Source organism: Mandrillus leucophaeus, unplaced genomic scaffold, assembly GCF_000951045.1.
Source record: "Mandrillus leucophaeus isolate KB7577 unplaced genomic scaffold, Mleu.le_1.0 Scaffold61, whole genome shotgun sequence".
NCBI classification, from domain to species: domain Eukaryota; kingdom Metazoa; phylum Chordata; class Mammalia; order Primates; family Cercopithecidae; genus Mandrillus; species Mandrillus leucophaeus.
Genome location: NW_012106586.1, coordinates 1817376 through 1836547, shown reverse-complemented (window position 1 = coordinate 1836547; position 19172 = coordinate 1817376). Strand labels below are relative to the sequence as shown.

The window sequence follows — 19172 nt, the reverse complement described above, 5'->3', positions numbered from 1 at the left end:
TAGAGATGGGGTTTCACCATGTTGGCCAGGCTGATCTCGAAATCCTGAGCTCAAGTGATCTGCCCCCTTTGGCCTCCCAAAGTGCAGGCATTACAGGTGTGAGCCACCGTGCCTGGCTTATCTTTGGTTTTCAACAGTTTGACTCTGGCCTATCTAAATGTGGTCATTTTTGTATTTATTGTGCTTGGAGTTCTGCTGAGTTTCTTGGATCTGGAAGGTGCTGTTTTTGATCAGTTTTACAAAAGTGTTCAAATATTTTTCTGTCTACCCTTTCACTTTCTGAAACCCTAGTTACACAAATGTGAAATCTTTTGATATCATTCCACAGTCTTGGCTCCTCTGTTCATTTTTCATTCTATTTTTTTCTTTCTGTATTTCAGTTTAGGTAAGTTTATTGAGTACATTGTCAATTGAATTAAATGATTTTTTTTCCTGTTCTGTCCATTCTGTTGTTAAGCTCATTCAATGACCTTTTCATTGCAGATACTATATTTTCCAGTTCCAGGATTTTCATTTGGTTCTTCCTTATAGTTTCCATCTATTTGCTGAGATTCTGCCATTTATTCACCCATTCCATCCTTTTCTGGTAAGTCAATCCTTCACTATATTTTAAAAAGCAGTTTTAAAGTCTGTGTCTGCTAATTCTAACATCTGGGTCATCTGTGGGTCAGCATTTATAGCCCATTTTCCCCTTGATCACAAGTCATGTTGTCCTGCTTCTTCGTATGTTATTAAATTTTCATTCCATACTGAACATTAAAAATGACACCTCGTAGAGACTCTCAGCTATGCTATCTTACTCTAAAGAGTGTTCCGTTTTGTTCTGGTGGATCCTGTGTAGGCTTTGTTTTAGGCTTTATTAGGATGGGTCTATTTTGGCTTATCCCTTTGTCCTGGGGTATAGTCCTTGATCATGAGATATGATCCTTATGACCCTTTTACGGTTTCAATGGAAAGATATTCATAAAGTCTGATTTGGTGCAACTTGAACTCTGAACTCTGGCCAGTACTAGGCAGCAGCTGCAATCTCTGGTTAGCTCTGTAGCTTCCCAGCTGTTGCTTTTTTCTGGATTCCTTGAGGTTGCGCCCTGTATATGTATAGGTTAGGAGAAAGCCAAGGATCTGAGGGGCATTTGGATGCAGATTTCAGAGCTCCCTGCTCTGTGGTTCCCTCCTTTATAGGATTTTAATCCTTAACTTCCAGCCACTTCGGCAACCTCAAACTCCAACCCCATGTCCTCATCCCAGAAAGACTTCCTGTTTTAGTTCAAACCTCCCACTGTGTCTCATGAGCTGAGAAATGCCTTTAGGTGACAAGCTGGATACACGTAGAGCCCACCTAGTTGGCTTGCTTTCTTTCAAAGATTATGTTCACTCTAGTTTCTGCCTGTTTTTGATTATTCTCCTGGCCTTCAAAGAATGGTTTTGAACATTTTATTCAAAGTTAGTAACTGTTATTGGCAGGAGAGTTACTCAGATACAGGCTCTTCTATTATTCCAGGAACAAACACTCACTCCTCAAGTAAATTGTCATCACTCCTTTTCGGCCGAGTGCAGGTCACGTCAAACAGGTTATGCATTTGCCCACCCACCCAGCCTGGAATATGAAAACTCTGGCATTTTAGAGGTGACGGTGGGCCAGTGAGACACTGCTGTTCTGTCTATCCATGCATATTGGCTAGTTGTTTAATAATGTTTTTTTTTTTAAAAAAAAATCTCCAGGCTGAGCACAGTGGCTCATGCCTGTAATCCCAACACTTTCGGAGGCCAAGGTGGGCAGATTGCTTGAGCTCACAAGTTCAAGGCCACACTGGACAACATGGCAAAACCCCATCTCTACCAAAAAAAAAATACAAAAATTAGTCAGGCATGGTGGCAGGTGCCTGTAGTCCCAGCTACTCAGGAGGCTTAGGTGGGAAGATCCCTTGAGCCTGGGAGGTGGAGGTTGCAGTGAGCCAAGATAGTACCACTGCACTCCAACCTGGGCAATGGAGCCAGACCTTGTCTCAAAACAAACAAACAGCTCCTGTCTTAGGTCTAGCATTTGACCTTTAAACTACTTGCTGGGTCAAGGATGCTCAGGACTTCCTCACCTATCCCCTGTGTTGTCATGACAGGAAACAGATCCAGAGGTTGAACAACTGCCTCTGGCAGAGGCTGGCTAGGTGCTCATCAGAGCTGTTTTCTCCTCCTGGACACACAGCTTAACTGTACATTTCTCAGGCCTTCGTACATGGATGGGGCTGTGTGACTAGTGTTCTTCCTCTTGTCTAGCAGGGGGACGATGCCAGGGTAATATTTGTTCTTCTCTCTTACCAGCATAATTTTAAAGACATATATTGAAGATGGGGGAGTCACAATATGGAAGGAGTCAAGGTCTCTAAATGACCACATCAATGGAACTTTCTTCCTGACTGATATTTTACTGTGATAGGGACAAGAAAGTAATCTTTGATTATGTTAAGCTTCTGAGATTTTTTTTATAGCAGTTGGTGCTATTTATGCTAATAAATTTGCTCAGATAATACCCTAATTAGTGGCAAAAATATGACTAGAAACCCATCTCCCATTTCCTTTGATGGTTAAATATAATTCCATTCAAATATAACTTTCAGAATTATTACATTAGTACACTAGTTTACAAAATAGTTTATAACAATTAGGAGCATGCTTATGAATGAGTGAAAATAATGACTTAATAAATGGGAAGATAGTGACTTACCCAGAGATTGAATGCCTTTTTGTTTAAGAAAGCTGTGCAAAGCATTTGTATCAAGATTTAATATAAGTCCCAGTTCTGGTGTAAGTTTCCAGAAGCCATCCTACAAAATTAAGAAAACGAATGCAAGTGATATTATTCACATTTTATCACATAAGAAGTTATGTAGTGGGGGAAGGAGAGAGGCAAGGGTTGAAAAACGTATGTTCACTACTTGGGCAACAAGATAATTAGAAGCCTAAACCTCAGCACCACACAGTATGCCCATGTAATAAACCTGTACATGTACCTCTGCATCTAAAATAAAATTTTAACAAATTAAATGAAAAAAGAAGTTATGTGATGAATATGTTTCCATTAATTTCAGTTAAAGTGTTTCTAATATTTTTATTACTGTAAAATAAAGTTCTTCATACACTAGTGACATAGTATTGGTTGGCACCTCATAAATGCTATGAATACTACATATCTGCTGGCATTTATAAAAAGTGTGGGAAGAGGCTCCTGTGTGGAGATTGTTTGAAGTGGTACTTTTTTTTCTTCTAGCAATGCTTTATTTCTTTTTTTATTGATACATAATACTTGTACGTATTTTGGGGTACACATGAAATTTTAATACATGCATAGAATGTGAAAGAGTCAGGTCAGGGTATTTAGGATCTCCATCGCCTCGAACATTTATGATGTCTTTGTGTTGTCAACATTTCAAATATTTTCTTCTAGCTATTTTGACGTATTCAATGTATTGTTAGCGATAGTCACCCTACTGTGTTGTCAACTAGCAATGAGCATTGAACCAGTATTTCTCAAACTTTTAAATAGCATGATTCCCTCTTTAAAAAAATCCCACTTTATTGAAATATGATTGACCTACAAAAAGTCACCAATATTTAATGTATACAACTTGATGTGTTTGGAGATAAGTACACACCCGTGAAACCATCAAACCATCACTTATCAATGCCATAAACTCAGCCACCACTTCCAGAACTTTTCTTCCACCCCTTTTGTTTTGTTTTGTTCCCTTTTGTGGAAAGAGTACTTAACATAAGATAGACCTCTTAGCAAATGTTTAAGTATACCATATCGGATTGTCAGTCATAGGCCCTGTATTATACAGGCCTATGACCTCCAGCATGATTCCTTTTGTTTAACCTAAAAATGTACCCTGATGTAGTCTGAAATAAGAAAATGACAGTTTTTTTCTAAGTACAAAATTGTTACATTAAACATGTACTTTAAAACTACCTTCCCTGCACCCCCCATCATCTGCCTGCCCCATTACATGCAGAGGAGGGTATGCTCAGCCTGAGCTTGGGAATATTAACCTCAAAGGAGACAGAATCCAGGCCCTAGGGAAACTAACACAGGGAAAGCAGGATGTGGCCCTAGGCAGGTGCATAGGTTGAAGAATCTATGGCAATACCTTGAAAAATGACAGCAGTAATAGTATGTACCAACCCATAGAGAACTGGTACCAAGTGCTATTCTTTTATATGTTTAGCCACTTCCTGCGGAGCACTATTGTTGGGAAAAAGCTGAGTATTGGGAGGGAAACTGAGGCAGGGCTTGCATAATGTCCTCTGGAATGTGTCTAGACTTGCTGGCTCCTTGCTTCTAGCCTTCCTAGGCTCCTATTCCCATTATCTCAAGTAGCAGAACATATTCCATATAAATGCTAAACCATCACAGCTGTAAATCATGTGCTTAATGCAACGTGTCCTTTCGACCTCCACATTCCCACCGCCTGTTTCTTTGCTGGATTACCAATAAATACTGTGGGCTCCCAGAGCTCGAGGCCTTCACAGCGTCCATGATAGCGATGGCCCACTGGTGTCCCACCTTTCTCTCTCAAACTGTCTTTTTCTCAATCCTTTGACTCCACCAGACTTTGTCACCCCCATGACCTGGTGTTGGGTCTGATCACCCCAACAACTATTACCACACCCACACTGGAGATGAGAACATGGTGGCACAGAAAGGTGAAGCAATTTGTCTAAAGTCACATAGCTAACCAGCAGCAGAGCCAGGAGTGGCCACAGGATCCACACTCTTGACCACCGGCAGTATGCTCGCAGCAGGCTTGTGTGTTCACTGTCTCAAGTAGGGAAACTGGGCAGCTGTCATTATCCTGTTTAAACCTCAAACCCACTCTGTGAAGTAGACACTATCATTATCTCCACTATATGGATGAGGAAACTGAGGCTCAGACAGGTTACCTGACTTGCCCCAAATCACAAAGTGGGCTGGGACTCACACTTACTTTTATGCTACATCAAGGCCTTTCCATTTCACTGAACGACTTTACATCAAAACAAATAATCGCAGGTGCAAGATTGGGTCTTAGTACCAGTGCAGAAGCCAAATCTACAGGGTGTTTATTAGCATAACAAACGGAATGATAAGCTCTAACACAATATACATGCTGAACAATAGCTGTATTCCCATGACCTTATGTGAAAATATTTAGAGTATATGTACAAGTGCTTGTGCTGTACTTCACAGTGGGAAATTTAAATGGATTACAATCCATTAGTTCTAGAATCTGGGAAATTAAGATTTCACCCCATCATCTGTTCGGGGATGTTCATTTTCATGTGAGGAATAGTAACATTCACCAGCATGAGGTTCTGGTCTAATGTTGGTAGAGAAACACCAGCCAGCATCAAGCACACTGTTCTGTTCAGCTGTCTGTTTTGTTTTGTAGCAAGAGTTCCTCAATGAAAGAAGCAGTATGACTTATACCCCAGTGCACAAGCCCCTTACTTCACTATAGACTGACGATAGACAGTTCCTTGACCGGCTGCTTTGAGTAGCACTGTTCTAAACTATGAAGCCAGCTAATCACAGATTTAAGGAGAAATAAGACACATACCTCTGTCTGTAGACTGAAGAGTTCTGTCCAAGGCACAGCATCCTGCCATTGTTGTGTGCACACTATTTCATCCTCCTCTATTACTTCCAGAAAGCATGGGATACTGTCATCTGCTGTATCACATTTTATTTGTAAAAAGCAGCTGTCTAGAAGCACTTCTGATAGTTCATGACTTTCTGTTTCAGAACTTTGAAAACCAAATTTAGGGCACTGACTTCCTTCAAGACTGCCTACTGATTCTTCTAGAAGACAGAGATCTACTGGGGTAGTCCAGGACTGACTGCAAAGAGTCTTAGGTAAGGCAGGGGCTATTGGCACCCTACGGTTGGCAGTCAAAGAGGCTGCGGAAGGTTGAAAATGAAAAGGAGAGGAAACAGAGGGATGATAAGACCCAAAACCTCTGATGGGATCAGGATCTGTAGGAAGAGAGAAATGAAGCTGGGGAGAATCTAGCTCAGGGAAGGTGCCAGCAGAAGGCCTGGGGGTATAGCCTCCAGGAAGTGGTGGCGGAGCAGGCTGTGTGGAGCTCAATGAGCCCTCTGAAAAAGGAAAGCCACAGAAGGGTACACAAGGTACTTTCTGGAGAGGTCCTGTGGGATGAGATGCCGACTGTGGGATCCAGTCAGCACAACTGCCAGGCACAGGGCCTTGGCTGAATAGAGATACAGCCAACTGTCTGGGAGGAGGAGCAAAACCAAAACCAGCTCCCTGACCATAGGAGGCAAAAGGCATGGAAGCAGGACTGTAAGAGCGGGCAGCCGGGGGAAGAGAGGAACCAAAGGCTGGAGCAGAAACATGAAAAAGGCTAGAAGTAGATGTTTCCAGTGGACTGACTTTCCTAAATAGTGGTTCAGTTGCTGTTGGTTTACATGACTCTGTCTGACTTAAATCCAACAGCTTTTCCACACCTTCACATTTCAAACTTGATGTAAAAGCTGGTTGTACATCTAAGCCATCCTCTTCAACATCTTCAAAAACTTTTGGCTGAGATAATTTCATTTTTCTTTTAGCCCGTTTGGATGAACGTACTTCTTGCCAGTCAGAGGATGCTAAAAGAGACTGCCCAGAAGAGAGAATTAGTAATGTAAGGAGAAAACACAGAATAAAAAGCACAATCAAGCAAACATTCTTCCTAGCACTTGACTTCCCACCCACCAGGCAGTTGCTCATCCAGAATCAGGATCATCGACGTGAGCTGGGACGTTGAAAATAACACCAGTGCTGGGTGCGGCGGCTCACGCCTGTAATCTCAGCACTTTGGGAGGCCAAGGAGGAAGGATCGCTTGAGGCTAGGAGTTTGAGGACAGCGTAGGCGACACAGTGAGGCTCCATCTTTACAAAAAATAAAAAATTAGCCAGGTGTCGTGGCTCACTCCTATAGTCCCAGCCATCTGGGAGGCTGAGGCAGGAGGAGTGCTTGAGCCTGGGAAGCTGAGGCAGCCATGAGGGCAGATTTGTACCACTGCTCTCCAGCCTGGGTGAGAGGGCAGCACTCTGTCTCAAAAAAGAGAGAGAGAGAAAATAATGCCATCAGAGACATTCAACATCATTTTAGTACAAGGCCCTCTTTTTCTAGACGTGGAAGCTGAGACCTGGAAAGAATATCAGCAATCAATATATTGAAAGACTTCTCTCGCAGTTCTTAGAATTGTGGAATTTTAAACACCCCTCGTTTTACACAGGAGCGAACTGCGGAGCACAGAAGTGGCTTGCCCAAGATTTTACAATGAGCAGTATCACAGTGTGTAAGTTAGGCCTCAAACAAGACAGTCATTTGAAGTAAATTATTCCGGTCTTTTACACTGCTTTACAGCAATATTAAGAAAATGAGAAAATGGAAGAACGTTCTCAAAAGCTTTATTTAGTTTTGAGACAGAGTCTTGCTCTGTTGCCTGGGGCTGGAGTGCAGTGACGCAATCACAATCACTATAGCCTCGAACTCCTGGGTTCAAGCGATCCTCTCGCCTCAGCCTCCCCAGTAGCTGGGACTATGAGCATATGCCACCATGCCCGGCTAATTTTTAAATTATTCTTTTGTAGAGATGTGGTCTCATTATGTTGACCAGGCTGGTTTTGAACTCCTGGGCTCAAGTGATCGTCTCAGCCTGGCCCCTCAAAGTGCTAGGATTACAAGCATGAGACATTGTGTCCAGCCAAAAGCTTTAAAGTAATTAAATGAACATATAATTATACCAGAATATGAACAATATGTATGTAAAACAAATTTTGAGGGATGCTGTATTACCATTATTGTTTCAATCTAAATGTAAAGAGTGTTCCTTTAAAAGCTGCATGTATAAAATCCAGCTTTTTTTTTTTTTTCTTTTTTTTTTTTTGAGACGGAGTCTCACTCTGTCGCCCAGGCTGGAGTGCAATGACCAGATCTCAGCTCACTGCAAGCTCCACCACCCGGGTTTACGCCATTCTCTTGCCTCAGCCTCCCGAGTAGCTGGGACTACAGGCGCCCACAACCTCGTCCGGCTAGTTTTTTGTATTTTTTAGTAGAAACGGGGTTTCACCGTGTTAGCCAGGATGGTCTCGATCTCCTGACCTCGTGATCTGCCTGTCTCGGCCTCCCAAAGTGCTGGGATTACAGGCTTGAGCCACAATGCCCGGTCTTAAAATCCAATTTTATATGGATGACAAGTCCTTGATATTTTTGAAATAATTAGCCTGTAATTTTACCTGTGAATATGAACTATTTAAAAAAGGAATAGTCCTTTCCCAACTCAGTCAAATTTCAAGTATACATCTGAATAATTAATATTATAGAACATATGAAAAGATGTATTTAAAAATAATGCTAACCAGAGGTTAAATTTTTAAAAATTAGAGAGGCAAACTGGAAAAGACCAATAGTGATAGACTAGAACTATCAGATATTAAAGTCTCTTATAAAATTACAATAATTATAGTAGATGAATCAAGGAACAGAGTAGGCAAGTCCAGCAATAGCTCCTAAAACTGAGAATTACTACATTATGAAAGTGGCATTTCAAGTCAACAGGAGGAAAAGGAGTAGTCATCTGGAAAAGAAAAACGTTGGTTCCATATCTCTTATCCTATGCCAGGATAAATTTCAATCGGATGAAAAATTAAATGTAAACATGAAAACATAAAACTATTTAAAGAAATAGTGGGAAAAAATTTTAAAGTATAATCTCTGACTAGGAAAGGTATTTCTAAGCATGATGAAAAGCAAAACAACACTAAACAAAAAGAAGAAACACAAAGATTAAAAATTTGACTGCATTAAAAAATCTGCATGACAAAAAGATAATAAGCAACATCAAAATAACACGTGGAAAACTGGGAAACACACTTCACAACTCATAGCACAAAGGGCTAATTTCTCTAACAGAGAAAGTTTTCCTAAGATAAATAAGAAAATGACTAAAATCTCAATACAAAGATAAAAGACATGAACAGATAACACACAGGAAGGGACACATAGGGCTGTAAGAATATAAAACATGCTCCTCTTCATTCATAAAGAAACAAAAACTTACAAGTCACCAACCAACACGTTTCACCTGTAAGATTTGCAAAGATCAAAAATTTGATTAAGTCAGGTATTGTGGAGCATCCCAGCTACTCAGCTACTCAGAAGGCTGAGGTGAGAGGATCGCTGGAGGCCAGGAGTTCCAAGCTGTAGTGCTCTGTGATAGAGCCTGTGAATAGTCACTGTACCCCAGCCTGCGTGACAGAGCAAGACTCCATCTCAAAAAAAAAAAGAATCATACTGAGAAATATGGGTTATTTTTGTTTAATTTTATGAAATTGCTTCTTGGATAGTATTTTGTATTTTTTAGTAGAGACAGGGTTTCACCATGTTGGCCAGGCTGGTCTTGAACTCCTGACCTTGGGTGATCCACCCACCTTGGCCTCCCAAACTATAGGGATTACAGGTGTGAGCCACCATGCCTGGCTTCATTATGATTCTTCTATTGGCCAAAATCACTCACTTGCTTCCTCTTTCCCTTCCCCACCTTGATCACCTAAGGTGTGGCCCCCAACCTTTATGGCAGCAGGGACTGGTTTCATGGAAGGCAATTTTTCCATGGACAGGGGTGGGGCAGATGGTTTTGGGATGAAATGATTCCACCTCAGATCATCAGGCATTAGATTCTCAGAAGGAGCACCTAGACCCCTCCATGCGCAGTTCACAACAGGGCTCGGGGCTGCCATGAGAATCTACTGCCACTGCTGACATGACAGGAGGCAGAGCTCAGGCGGTAATGCTCGCTCACTGCCCCTCACCTCCTGCTGTGCAGCCCGGTTCCTCACAGGCCACGGACTGGGGGTTGGAGACCCCTGATTTAAGGAACAGCGTGGGCTCTGGACCCTCAGCTTCAGTGCCTTCAGTTTCTTGCTAAGAGTTATAGCATTGAATTTTACAAATGATTTACTTTAAAAACTTGGATTAGGAGCTAGGTTTTAAAAATCTCTGCCTCTTGCGTCTTCTCAATGTGCTTTCATGAGCGGGAGGGAACAAAGTGGACTTGGGGTTGCTGCAGAAGACACTGAGCCTAAGCCCAGGGGTAGCTGCAGGAGGACACAAGCACCCAGCACACAGTGCTGTTCTTGCTGAGCGCGTCCCAGCAGAAAAGGTGTTGCAGTCCCTGGAAGGTCTCATTTCACAATGAAGACGTATCAAATAAGGAAATGCCCCAAGTTTCAGTGAGTCGGGAAGGACCACGCAGACCCGGTTGTCCCGGGCTCTATTGTGGCTGTGGCTTCTGTTAGTGAATTCGGTGGAATGACTCCATGCGGAATGCTGCAGGTGCCACATTTTGGTAAAACAGATACTGAGGGAGAGTAACAGAGGCTTGACATTTTTGCTAAATTAGATGGTCCATTCAAAAAAATTATTGCAGCTAACATAAACTTTCAAGTCATCAAGCTAATTGATAATATTTTTCATCCGATATGTTTGGATCTGCAAGTATTAAGATCCAAAGTATTTGCAAATGTAGTATGAAATAATTTATCACCACACTGTATTAAAACGTAAATTAATTTAGAACCAAATAACTCCAAAAATTTCTATCAACAGTCCAGGCATGGTGGCTCACTCCTGTAATCCCAGCTACTTGGGAGTCTGAGGTAGGAGGATCTCTAGAGCCCAGGAGGTCGAGGCTGTGGTGAACTATGATCGTGCTGCTGCACTCCAGCCTGGGCAACAGAGTGAGACCCTGTCTCAAAAAAAAAAAAAAAAAAATCTATAAACACCACATGTGCACTATGAGAAAATTAGAAAATACAAGCAGACACAAGTAGACAGACACAAAGAAGAAAATAAACACCATACAGAATGTTATATCTGATCTCTGGCATACATCCCTCCGGACCTTTGTGGTGAACAAAGTACTTATGTGTGTGGTGGGAAAAATGTATATAACAACGTTTGCTATTTTAGTCATTTTAGAGTTTAGTGGAACGAAGCACATTCACACTGTTGTGCAACCATGACCATCTCCATTTTCAGAGCTGGTTCTGGGTGTGTGTTTTTGAAACACATATAAGGTAAGTATATATTTTCCAGGGCCCATTTTAATAGTGAGTCTCTCTTGTTTCAAGGACAAACAGTTGATTCTTAATTATACATCAGATTTTTTTTTCCCAAAACAATGCACTCGAAGGGCCCCTTGTGCCGTCACAGAGAGGCCACAGATCACAGCCCCTCAGCTTGGTCCCTCGCTTTCCTTCAAGCAGCCCTGAGCCCCCGCTCTCCAGCTGACCTGGAAGTCTGGACCAGCGTGGGAGCCCACGATATTGCCAACATCTGCCCTGCCTGTGGGTGAGCCTGCAGGGCTGTCTGAGCCTGGCTGAATGTACCTCCTACTTCTCCTGATTCCCCAAACTCTTTGCTTGTGTTGGCTTAAAGTATTATTTTTCTTTCATGGGCAATCCATGCCCATGGTTCGAAATTCAAAATATACAAAAGGGTGCACTGTAAGAAAGCAAGGCCGGGGGCGATGGCTCACACCTGAAATCCCAGCACTTTGGGAGGCCGAGGCAGGTGGATCAGGAGTTCAAGACTAGCCTGGCCAACATGGTGAAACCCCGTCTCTACTAAAAATACAAAAATAAGCTGAGTGTGGTGGCACGCACCTGTAATCTCAGCAACTCAGGAGACTCAGGTACGAGAATTGCTTGAACCCAGGAGGCAGAGGTTGTAGTGAGCCGAGATCATGCCACTGCACTCAAGCCTGAGCGACAGAGCGACACTCCATCTCAAAAAAAAAAAATTAAAATTAAAAAAAAAAAAAAAAAAGCAAGTATCCCTGCAAACCCAAGGCCACTTGTCAGCTTTCTGCCCCATCTGTTTGGGCAACAGTGCCCATTTCAGACGCCTTGGCGAACAATAAGTACAGCTAATATTTATCGAATGTCTGCCACAAGCTAGACGTGTGTTGTAACGGTCTTAGAACTTCATAACCACCTAATGTGGATTTTATCGCTCTCCCCACTAGCGCATTAGGACTGGAGCACAGGGAAGGTCAAGTCCCACAGAGTGAAGTGTGGGCTGGGGTTCAGACCTGAGCAGTTGGCCATAGCGCCTGTGTTCTTAACCACTATATTTTACTGCCTCTCAATCATCTACCTTTTGTGATCTTTGCCAACCTGACACAGTTAAAAAATGAAAAGGAATCTCATGGCAGTTTACATTTTAACTTCTTTTAGCAACGAGACTGCACATCTTTCATATATTATTTTCTTATTTATGATCAAATCCTCGCTCTGTCACCCAGGCTGGAGTGTAGGGGTGCCATTTTGGCTCACTGCAACCTCTGCCTCCTGGGTTCAAGCATCCTCCCGCCACAGCCTCTTGAGTAGCTGGGATTACAGGCATGCACCACCAAGCCCAGCTAATTTTTGTTATTTTTTTTGTAGCGACAGGGTTTCACCATGTTGCCCAGGCTGGTCTTGAACTTCTGGGCTCAAGATATCTGCTGCCCTGGCCTCCCAAAGTGCTAGAACTAAAAGTGTGAGCACTGCGCTTGCCCTAAGAAACTTTTTGTAGAGATGAAGTCTCCCTTTGTTGCCCAGGCTGGTCTCAAACTCCTGGGCTGAAGTGATTTTTCCCACCTCAGCTTCCCAAAGTGCTGGGATTACAGGCATGAACCACGGTGCCTGACCAGATTTTAAATGTTTAAATTTTGAAAATTTTAGTTTTTTTAACCTAGAGGCCTAAGAGTGTTGTCAGCACTGCTTTGTTCCTTTGCTTTTGAATTTGTCTTCCAATTTTTATTTAAGCCACATTTTTCAATTTCTATTATATTTCTGGTTATAAGGGCCACAGTATAAAGCACTATAAACTTTAAGAAATATTGGTGGTGAATTTAGATTATTAGATAGCACTTTATGGATAATTTCATGACAAACCTATTACACTACCTAAATGACTTTAGCTTCCTGGCTGACAATCTATTTGCCCATGATAGAAGCGTAGCCACAGGTGTTCTCTTTTTGTACTACACGGCTCCATTCATACGCCGTGAAGTCTCTGTCTACACAGCTCCATTCATACGCCGTGAAGTCTCTGTCTACACGGCTCCATTCATACGCCGTGAAGTCTCTGTCTACACGGCTCCATTCATACGCCGTGAAGTCTCTGTCTACACAGCTCCATTCATATGCCGTGAAGTCTCTGTCTACACGGCTCCATTCATACACCGTGAAGTCTCTGTCTACACAGCTCCATTCATACACCGTGAAGTCTCTGTCTACACAGCTCCATTCATACATTGTGAAGTCTCTGTAATGCAACATGATGTCATTCAACATTTTATAAATGCGTGAATATTTTCCATCATCAGGGATACAACAACTTCTTCAGGTACAGGTATTAAGGGAGCTATTTTAGCAAAGGGTTCCCTTCATCTTTGTGAACAAACAAAAGCACAATATCAGCTTATTTGGTGATCAGCGTTTACCTGGTTCGTGACGGCTTCTTGGGGCTCCCCCTGCCAGCTCATGTAGGGCAGGAAGTCTACATCTTCTTTGGCAATAAGTTCAGAAACTTTTGGAATATCAGGAAAAGGCGACTCATTCTCATCCTATATTGAATCACAAATAGATTAAATCAAACAGACGTTAACCAATTAAATGATGATTACACACTCTAAAGCCTGTGGGTGTTGGTGTGGGATATGCTGGTGTGTGGGAATGGAGCGTGTGCCATGCGCCACAAGCGTGAGGGAAAGTGGGGAGGTGGAGTGGCTTTCCTCTTTACGGAGCGCTGGCAGGTGCTGGCCACTGTGCTGGGCACGTTAGGTGAATTTTTCCTTAAACTTATGAAGGGGAAGGGGCCCTCAGGGAAACCAGGCCTTTTCTATTTTTTGAGGGTCTTGGATTAATAAAAGACGATCAGTGCCAAAACTGTAACAAAATTATAGTATATCTAAAAAATACACATTAGCTAACTATTAATGATTATAACATTAAAAATGATAACATACTCAAGTCATTTAGAAAGATCACCGTAAGTCCCAACACCGAAGCCCCCCATGACTGGGAGGCTGGGACTCGTGGGGTCTGCTGGCCTGTCTGCACCCCACGCTTCACAGGCCCAGGGCGTGAGGGTCGTCATTCACCATCAAAGCAAGGGTAACTCTCTTAATGTGAAAATATAAATAAAATAATTTAATCTCGAATTAACAATAATACATACCCTTTTCTCAACTGCCACAAAGCTTGTAAATTGTGTTATGAGAGAGTTTTCTCTACTGAGTTTAATAATCAGAGATTTCAAGGTTTGTTTCTTCATCTAGGATAGAATAAAACATAAGTCATGTCCTGTTTTGTTTTTATTTAGCTATGTCAATAAATCATCTTAAGATTCATATATTTCAGACTGAATATTGAATTGCAGGTCCCATCTCAATCGGTGGCTCAATATTTCCTTTAAAATGAGATGCACCGACTTAGTCATAGAAACTGTCACTCTCCATTATTCAGCTCCCCGTAGTTCACAGAGAGCTCTCGCGGGCTGTGGGCTTCCTCATTCTTTCACCGTCTGTGGCTCCCAATTTAAAGCTGAGGAATTGGAAAGACGCAATGACTTGTTCAGGACAAAGGGGCCTTAAACAAAACAGCACACAGAGGCTGCCAAGCCAGGGGCATCTGAGGGGAATAGGGAGACCACCAGGTGACTGTCTGTCACTAGAACTGACTCAGGGGGTCTCCAAGGCCTGCTCTCACGCTGGCACCTTCTTGTGGGGATGGCATTAGGACTAACGCGTGCAGCCTTGTTGAAGATCTCATCCCTGAGAGAACAGCGGGCAGTCCCGGTGGCCTGGCTGAGGGGCCCCTCTGCTGAGGCTCTGGTCTGCACAGCACGGGGGGAGTCGGGTGGACTTTGGCAGGTCACTCAGCATTTCACACTCAGGCCTCTCATCAGTAAGATGGGAATACTAACGCTACCACACGAGAGATCTGAGGTGATGTCCACTACGGGCACTCAGCGAGTGTTCTCTGAGCCCTCCTCGGACTTTTTCTGATAAGTAAAACATGACAGAATTTTCCGGAAACCACTGACATCCACTCTTTTGTTAATTCATTCAACAAACATTTACCACACACCCCACATCCCGGGCACAGTGTCACAGATACAGTGATGAATGCCCTGACGCCGCAGTCTGCACACAGCTGACCTCACTTTCCATTTCCACAGATAAATCAATGTAAGAATGCTCAAGAAGAATGTCTAATACTTTTTACAGTGGAAAGAACAAACCTCATGACTGGTTTCATTTTCGTGAAGAATGCCATCTTCATAATCTCTGATTAGAGCTCGGGCTGCCAGCTTGTGGATCATCTGTGTTTAAGCAGCAAAGGCAAAAAAAAAGAAAAAAAGATTCATATAGCTTCTAATAAAAGACTTGCAAAGAACATCATTTTAAAAATTGAGGTATAACCTGCATACAGTAAAATGCACTCCTTTTAAATATACAGTTTGATGAGTCTTAGGGGATGTATACAGTTGTGTGACTACTGTTGGAGTGAAGGCACAGAACATTCTCTTTACCCTGAAAAGTTCCTGTGTGCCCCTGTGTAGCTTCCTCCAGCCCTGGCAGCTCCTCATCTCTTTTCTGTCCCTAGAGTTTTCCTTTTTCTATAAAAGGCCATTTTGCTGATTCATTGTATTCAAAAAATTCAATACTTCTTTCCTACCATAGGAAGAGCTACCTTGGTGCTGGGATGCCCATTCATGAACATGGTCTGCACTCTGCAGGGTAAGGACTGCACCACCAGGTGCTTCCTCTCCAACAACTGAGAGACGGAACTTTCCTTAATTCCAACTCTTGTAATTTTGTCATTGATAAGGCTGCTTCTCACAGAGGAAGAACAACTTGCTGTGCCTTTATGGAAAACGACCTCTTCCCAGGTAAAATTATTTTACTTTCTTTCCCCCTTAGATCTAACTTCTAAAAATACTCTTTTAATTTATTCTCCCTTATCGTTACCCACAAAGATCTAATTTCTAAAGCAATATTGAGCTTAAGTTCTATACAGAAGTCACTGGCAACTAATAAGTCAGTGATACCGACTTAATGCTGAAAAGGAAGCAATATATTTTTGAGAAAAAAACCAGCAATGTCTGGGAAATGATTTATCTGGTTATATTAACACTCCTTTGAAGAAAAAACTACATATTTAGCATACATAGGCTAGGAACTTTCAAGGCTAAACTATAGTGGATTCAGTACCAGTGCAAACCTCGCAAACTTCTTGGTAATAATTTGTGATATTGTGATATGCAAAAAGCTAAAATAGGCCACCCCAAAAAGACACTTTCTTTGGCATATTTTGAGATGTTATTCAGAGGGACAGCAGACACAGGAGTAGCTCTGGAAAGCAATCCTTTTGTAGGGAATATTTGCATCTGCAGAGGAATCCTATGTCAGTGAAGTAAACAGCAGATGCAAACAGGCTTGCTCTGAGACCCCCTTATCTGCCTTATCCAGATTTAGGAAAGATGAACTCCCAGGAATGAGAGGCTAAAGTCTGATACCTTAAAGGGATCATAGAGAAACTGTTACCAGAGGTGCTTCTATTCTCTCTGAGAGCTGCTGCCTGCCAGACTTCATCTGCATCACAAGAAAGCCTTTGTTCACCATGTGTTTCCTCCCCTCTTCCTCCCACAACCTGTCCCCACCTCCCCGCCTCTGTACAGTATAAAACTTCACTCATCTGGCCCTTCTTTGAGTCTCATGTGGCTCTTGCACATATAACGAAATCTGCATGTCTTTTCCCCTGTTCATCTATTGTTGGATTGTTTTATAGACCAAACATCGAAACTTCAGAGGGAAAGTTTGAACTTCCCTACAGACATAAGAAATATATGTATTTGTTATTCCTAACAGGACCCTTCAACCACACCTGAGTTTATGGTAATGAGGTGACCTTTAGAAAGGCCCTAGGATGAGGGCTGGTTGCTGGGGAACTAACCATATGATTAGAGGACTGGAACTTTCAGCCCCACTCCCCAACCTCCAGAGAGGGCACAGTTAATCACCAATGGCCAATGATTTAATCAACCAGGTCAGGTCTTTGTAACGAAATCTGCCTTAAAAATCCCACCTAAAGGGGTTCAGGGAGCTTCCGGGTTGGCACTCATGTGCCAGGAGGATGGTGCACCCCAAATGTATGTTAGACAGAAGCTCCTGTGCTTGGACTATTCTGGGCCTCACCCTATATGGCTGTTAATTTGTATCCTTTATAATATTCTTTGTAATACATGAGTAATACTAAGGTAAACATTTCCTGAGTTCTGTGAGCTGTTACACAAATTAATGAACTTGAGAAAGGGTTGTGGAAACACTGACTTGGAGCTGACCAGAAGTGTGGGTAACCTGGGGACCCGCTACTTGCTACTGGTGTCTGGAGTGGGGACCAGTCTTGTGGGACTGAGCCCTCACTCTGTGAGACCTGTGAGGTCTGTGCCAACCCCAGGTGGCTAGTATCAGAATTGAATTAAATTGTAGGACATGCAACTGGTGTCAGAGAATTGGTTGGGAAAAACACATATCTGGAAACCAACAATGGTGTGAGTATTGGGGAAACAGGAATTTTTTCTTTCATAATTCAGTTGCTTTTAATCAAAAAAGGAAAATAACCCACATCCTCAATATACAATATGATCTACCCTTAGTCCATTTATATATATATTATAATTTCTATTATATTATAGAATTATATCTATTCTATAATATAATAGAAATATTGTAACCAATATTTCTAAATAGCATCAGTAGGCCAGTGGCATGTAACTTTTATTGAGTCATGAACATCTTTGCGAACCTCTCTAGCAAAATTTCCATGCATAAATGGCATATTTTATTGCAGTTACTGCCACCCACTGATGCCCATATAGACATACCTAGACCCAACTACTCCAGATGAAGAAGTGCTGCGTTAGAAACTGAAGGAAAGTATACTCATTTGTACATACAGCTCATCTACATATTGTGTAATGAAATTTCAACACAGGAAAACAACAAAGGAAGTACAGACAGCAGGGGTATCCAATCTTTTGGCTTCCCTGGGCCACAATGGAAGAAGAAGAATTGTCTTGTGCGACACATAAAATACACTAACAATAATGATAGCTGATGAGCTGAAAAAAAAAACTTGCAAAAAAGTTTCATAAAGTTTTAAGAAAGTTTACAGCAAGATGGCCAAACAGGAACAGCTCCAGCCTCCAGCTCCCAGCGTGAGCGACACAGAAGATGGGTGATTTCTGCATTTTCAACTGAGATACCGGGTTCATCTCACTGGGGCGTGTCGGACAGTTGATGCTGGTCCGCGTGTGCCGCCCGACCAGCGAGAGGTGAAGCAGGGCGAGGTATCGCCTCACCTGGCAAGCACAAGGGGGAAGGGAATTCCTTTTCCTAGCCAAAGGAAATTGAGACACACAACACCTGGAAAATCGGATAACTCCCACCCTAATACTGCGCTTTACCAAGGGTCTTAGAAAACAGCACACCAGGAGATTATATCCCACAGCTGGCCCGGAGGGTCCCATGCCCACAGAGCCTCCCTCATGCTAGCACAACAGTCTGAGATCTAACTACAAGGCGGCAGCAAGGCTGGGGGAGAGGCGCCCGCCATTGCTGAGGCTTAAGTAGGTAAACAAAGCTGCCTGGAAGCTCGAACTGGGTGGAGCCCACCACAGCTCAAGAAGGCCTGCCTGCCTCTGTAGACTCCAGGTCTAGGGACAGGGCAGAGCTAAACAAAAAGCAGCAGAAACCTTGGCAGAGGTAAATATCCCTGTCTGACAGCTTTGAAAGAGAGCAGTGGATCTCCCAGCACAGAAGTTGAGATCTGAGAACAGACAGACTGCATGCTCAAGTGGGTCCCTGACCCCTGAGTAGCTTAACTGGGGGACATCCCCCAGACCAGCACCTCACACCTCACATGGCTGGGTGCACCTCTGAGACGAAGCTTCCAGAGCAAGAATCAGACAGCAACACTCGCTGTTCAGCAATATTCTATCTTCTGCAGCCTCCGCAGCTGATACCCAGGCAAACAGGGTCTGGAGTGGACCTCAAGCAAACTCCAACAGACCTG

The 19172-nt window shown here is 42.8% G+C and overlaps 1 protein-coding gene across 1 annotated transcript in view; it reads right to left on the bottom strand.

Annotated features, from left to right (window-relative positions):
• The window catches only part of PARP4 (poly (ADP-ribose) polymerase family, member 4), a 122160-nt gene that overhangs the window by 14799 nt on the left and 88189 nt on the right, over positions 1-19172 (bottom strand). Inside the window, exons 28-32 of the mRNA XM_011999941.1 lie at positions 15337-15417; positions 14272-14367; positions 13535-13657; positions 5595-6653; positions 2723-2822 (exon numbers count right to left, since the gene is read on the bottom strand). Coding sequence (XP_011855331.1) covers positions 2723-2822; positions 5595-6653; positions 13535-13657; positions 14272-14367; positions 15337-15417 — 1459 coding nt within the window. The remainder of the gene's footprint in view (positions 1-2722; positions 2823-5594; positions 6654-13534; positions 13658-14271; positions 14368-15336; positions 15418-19172) is intronic.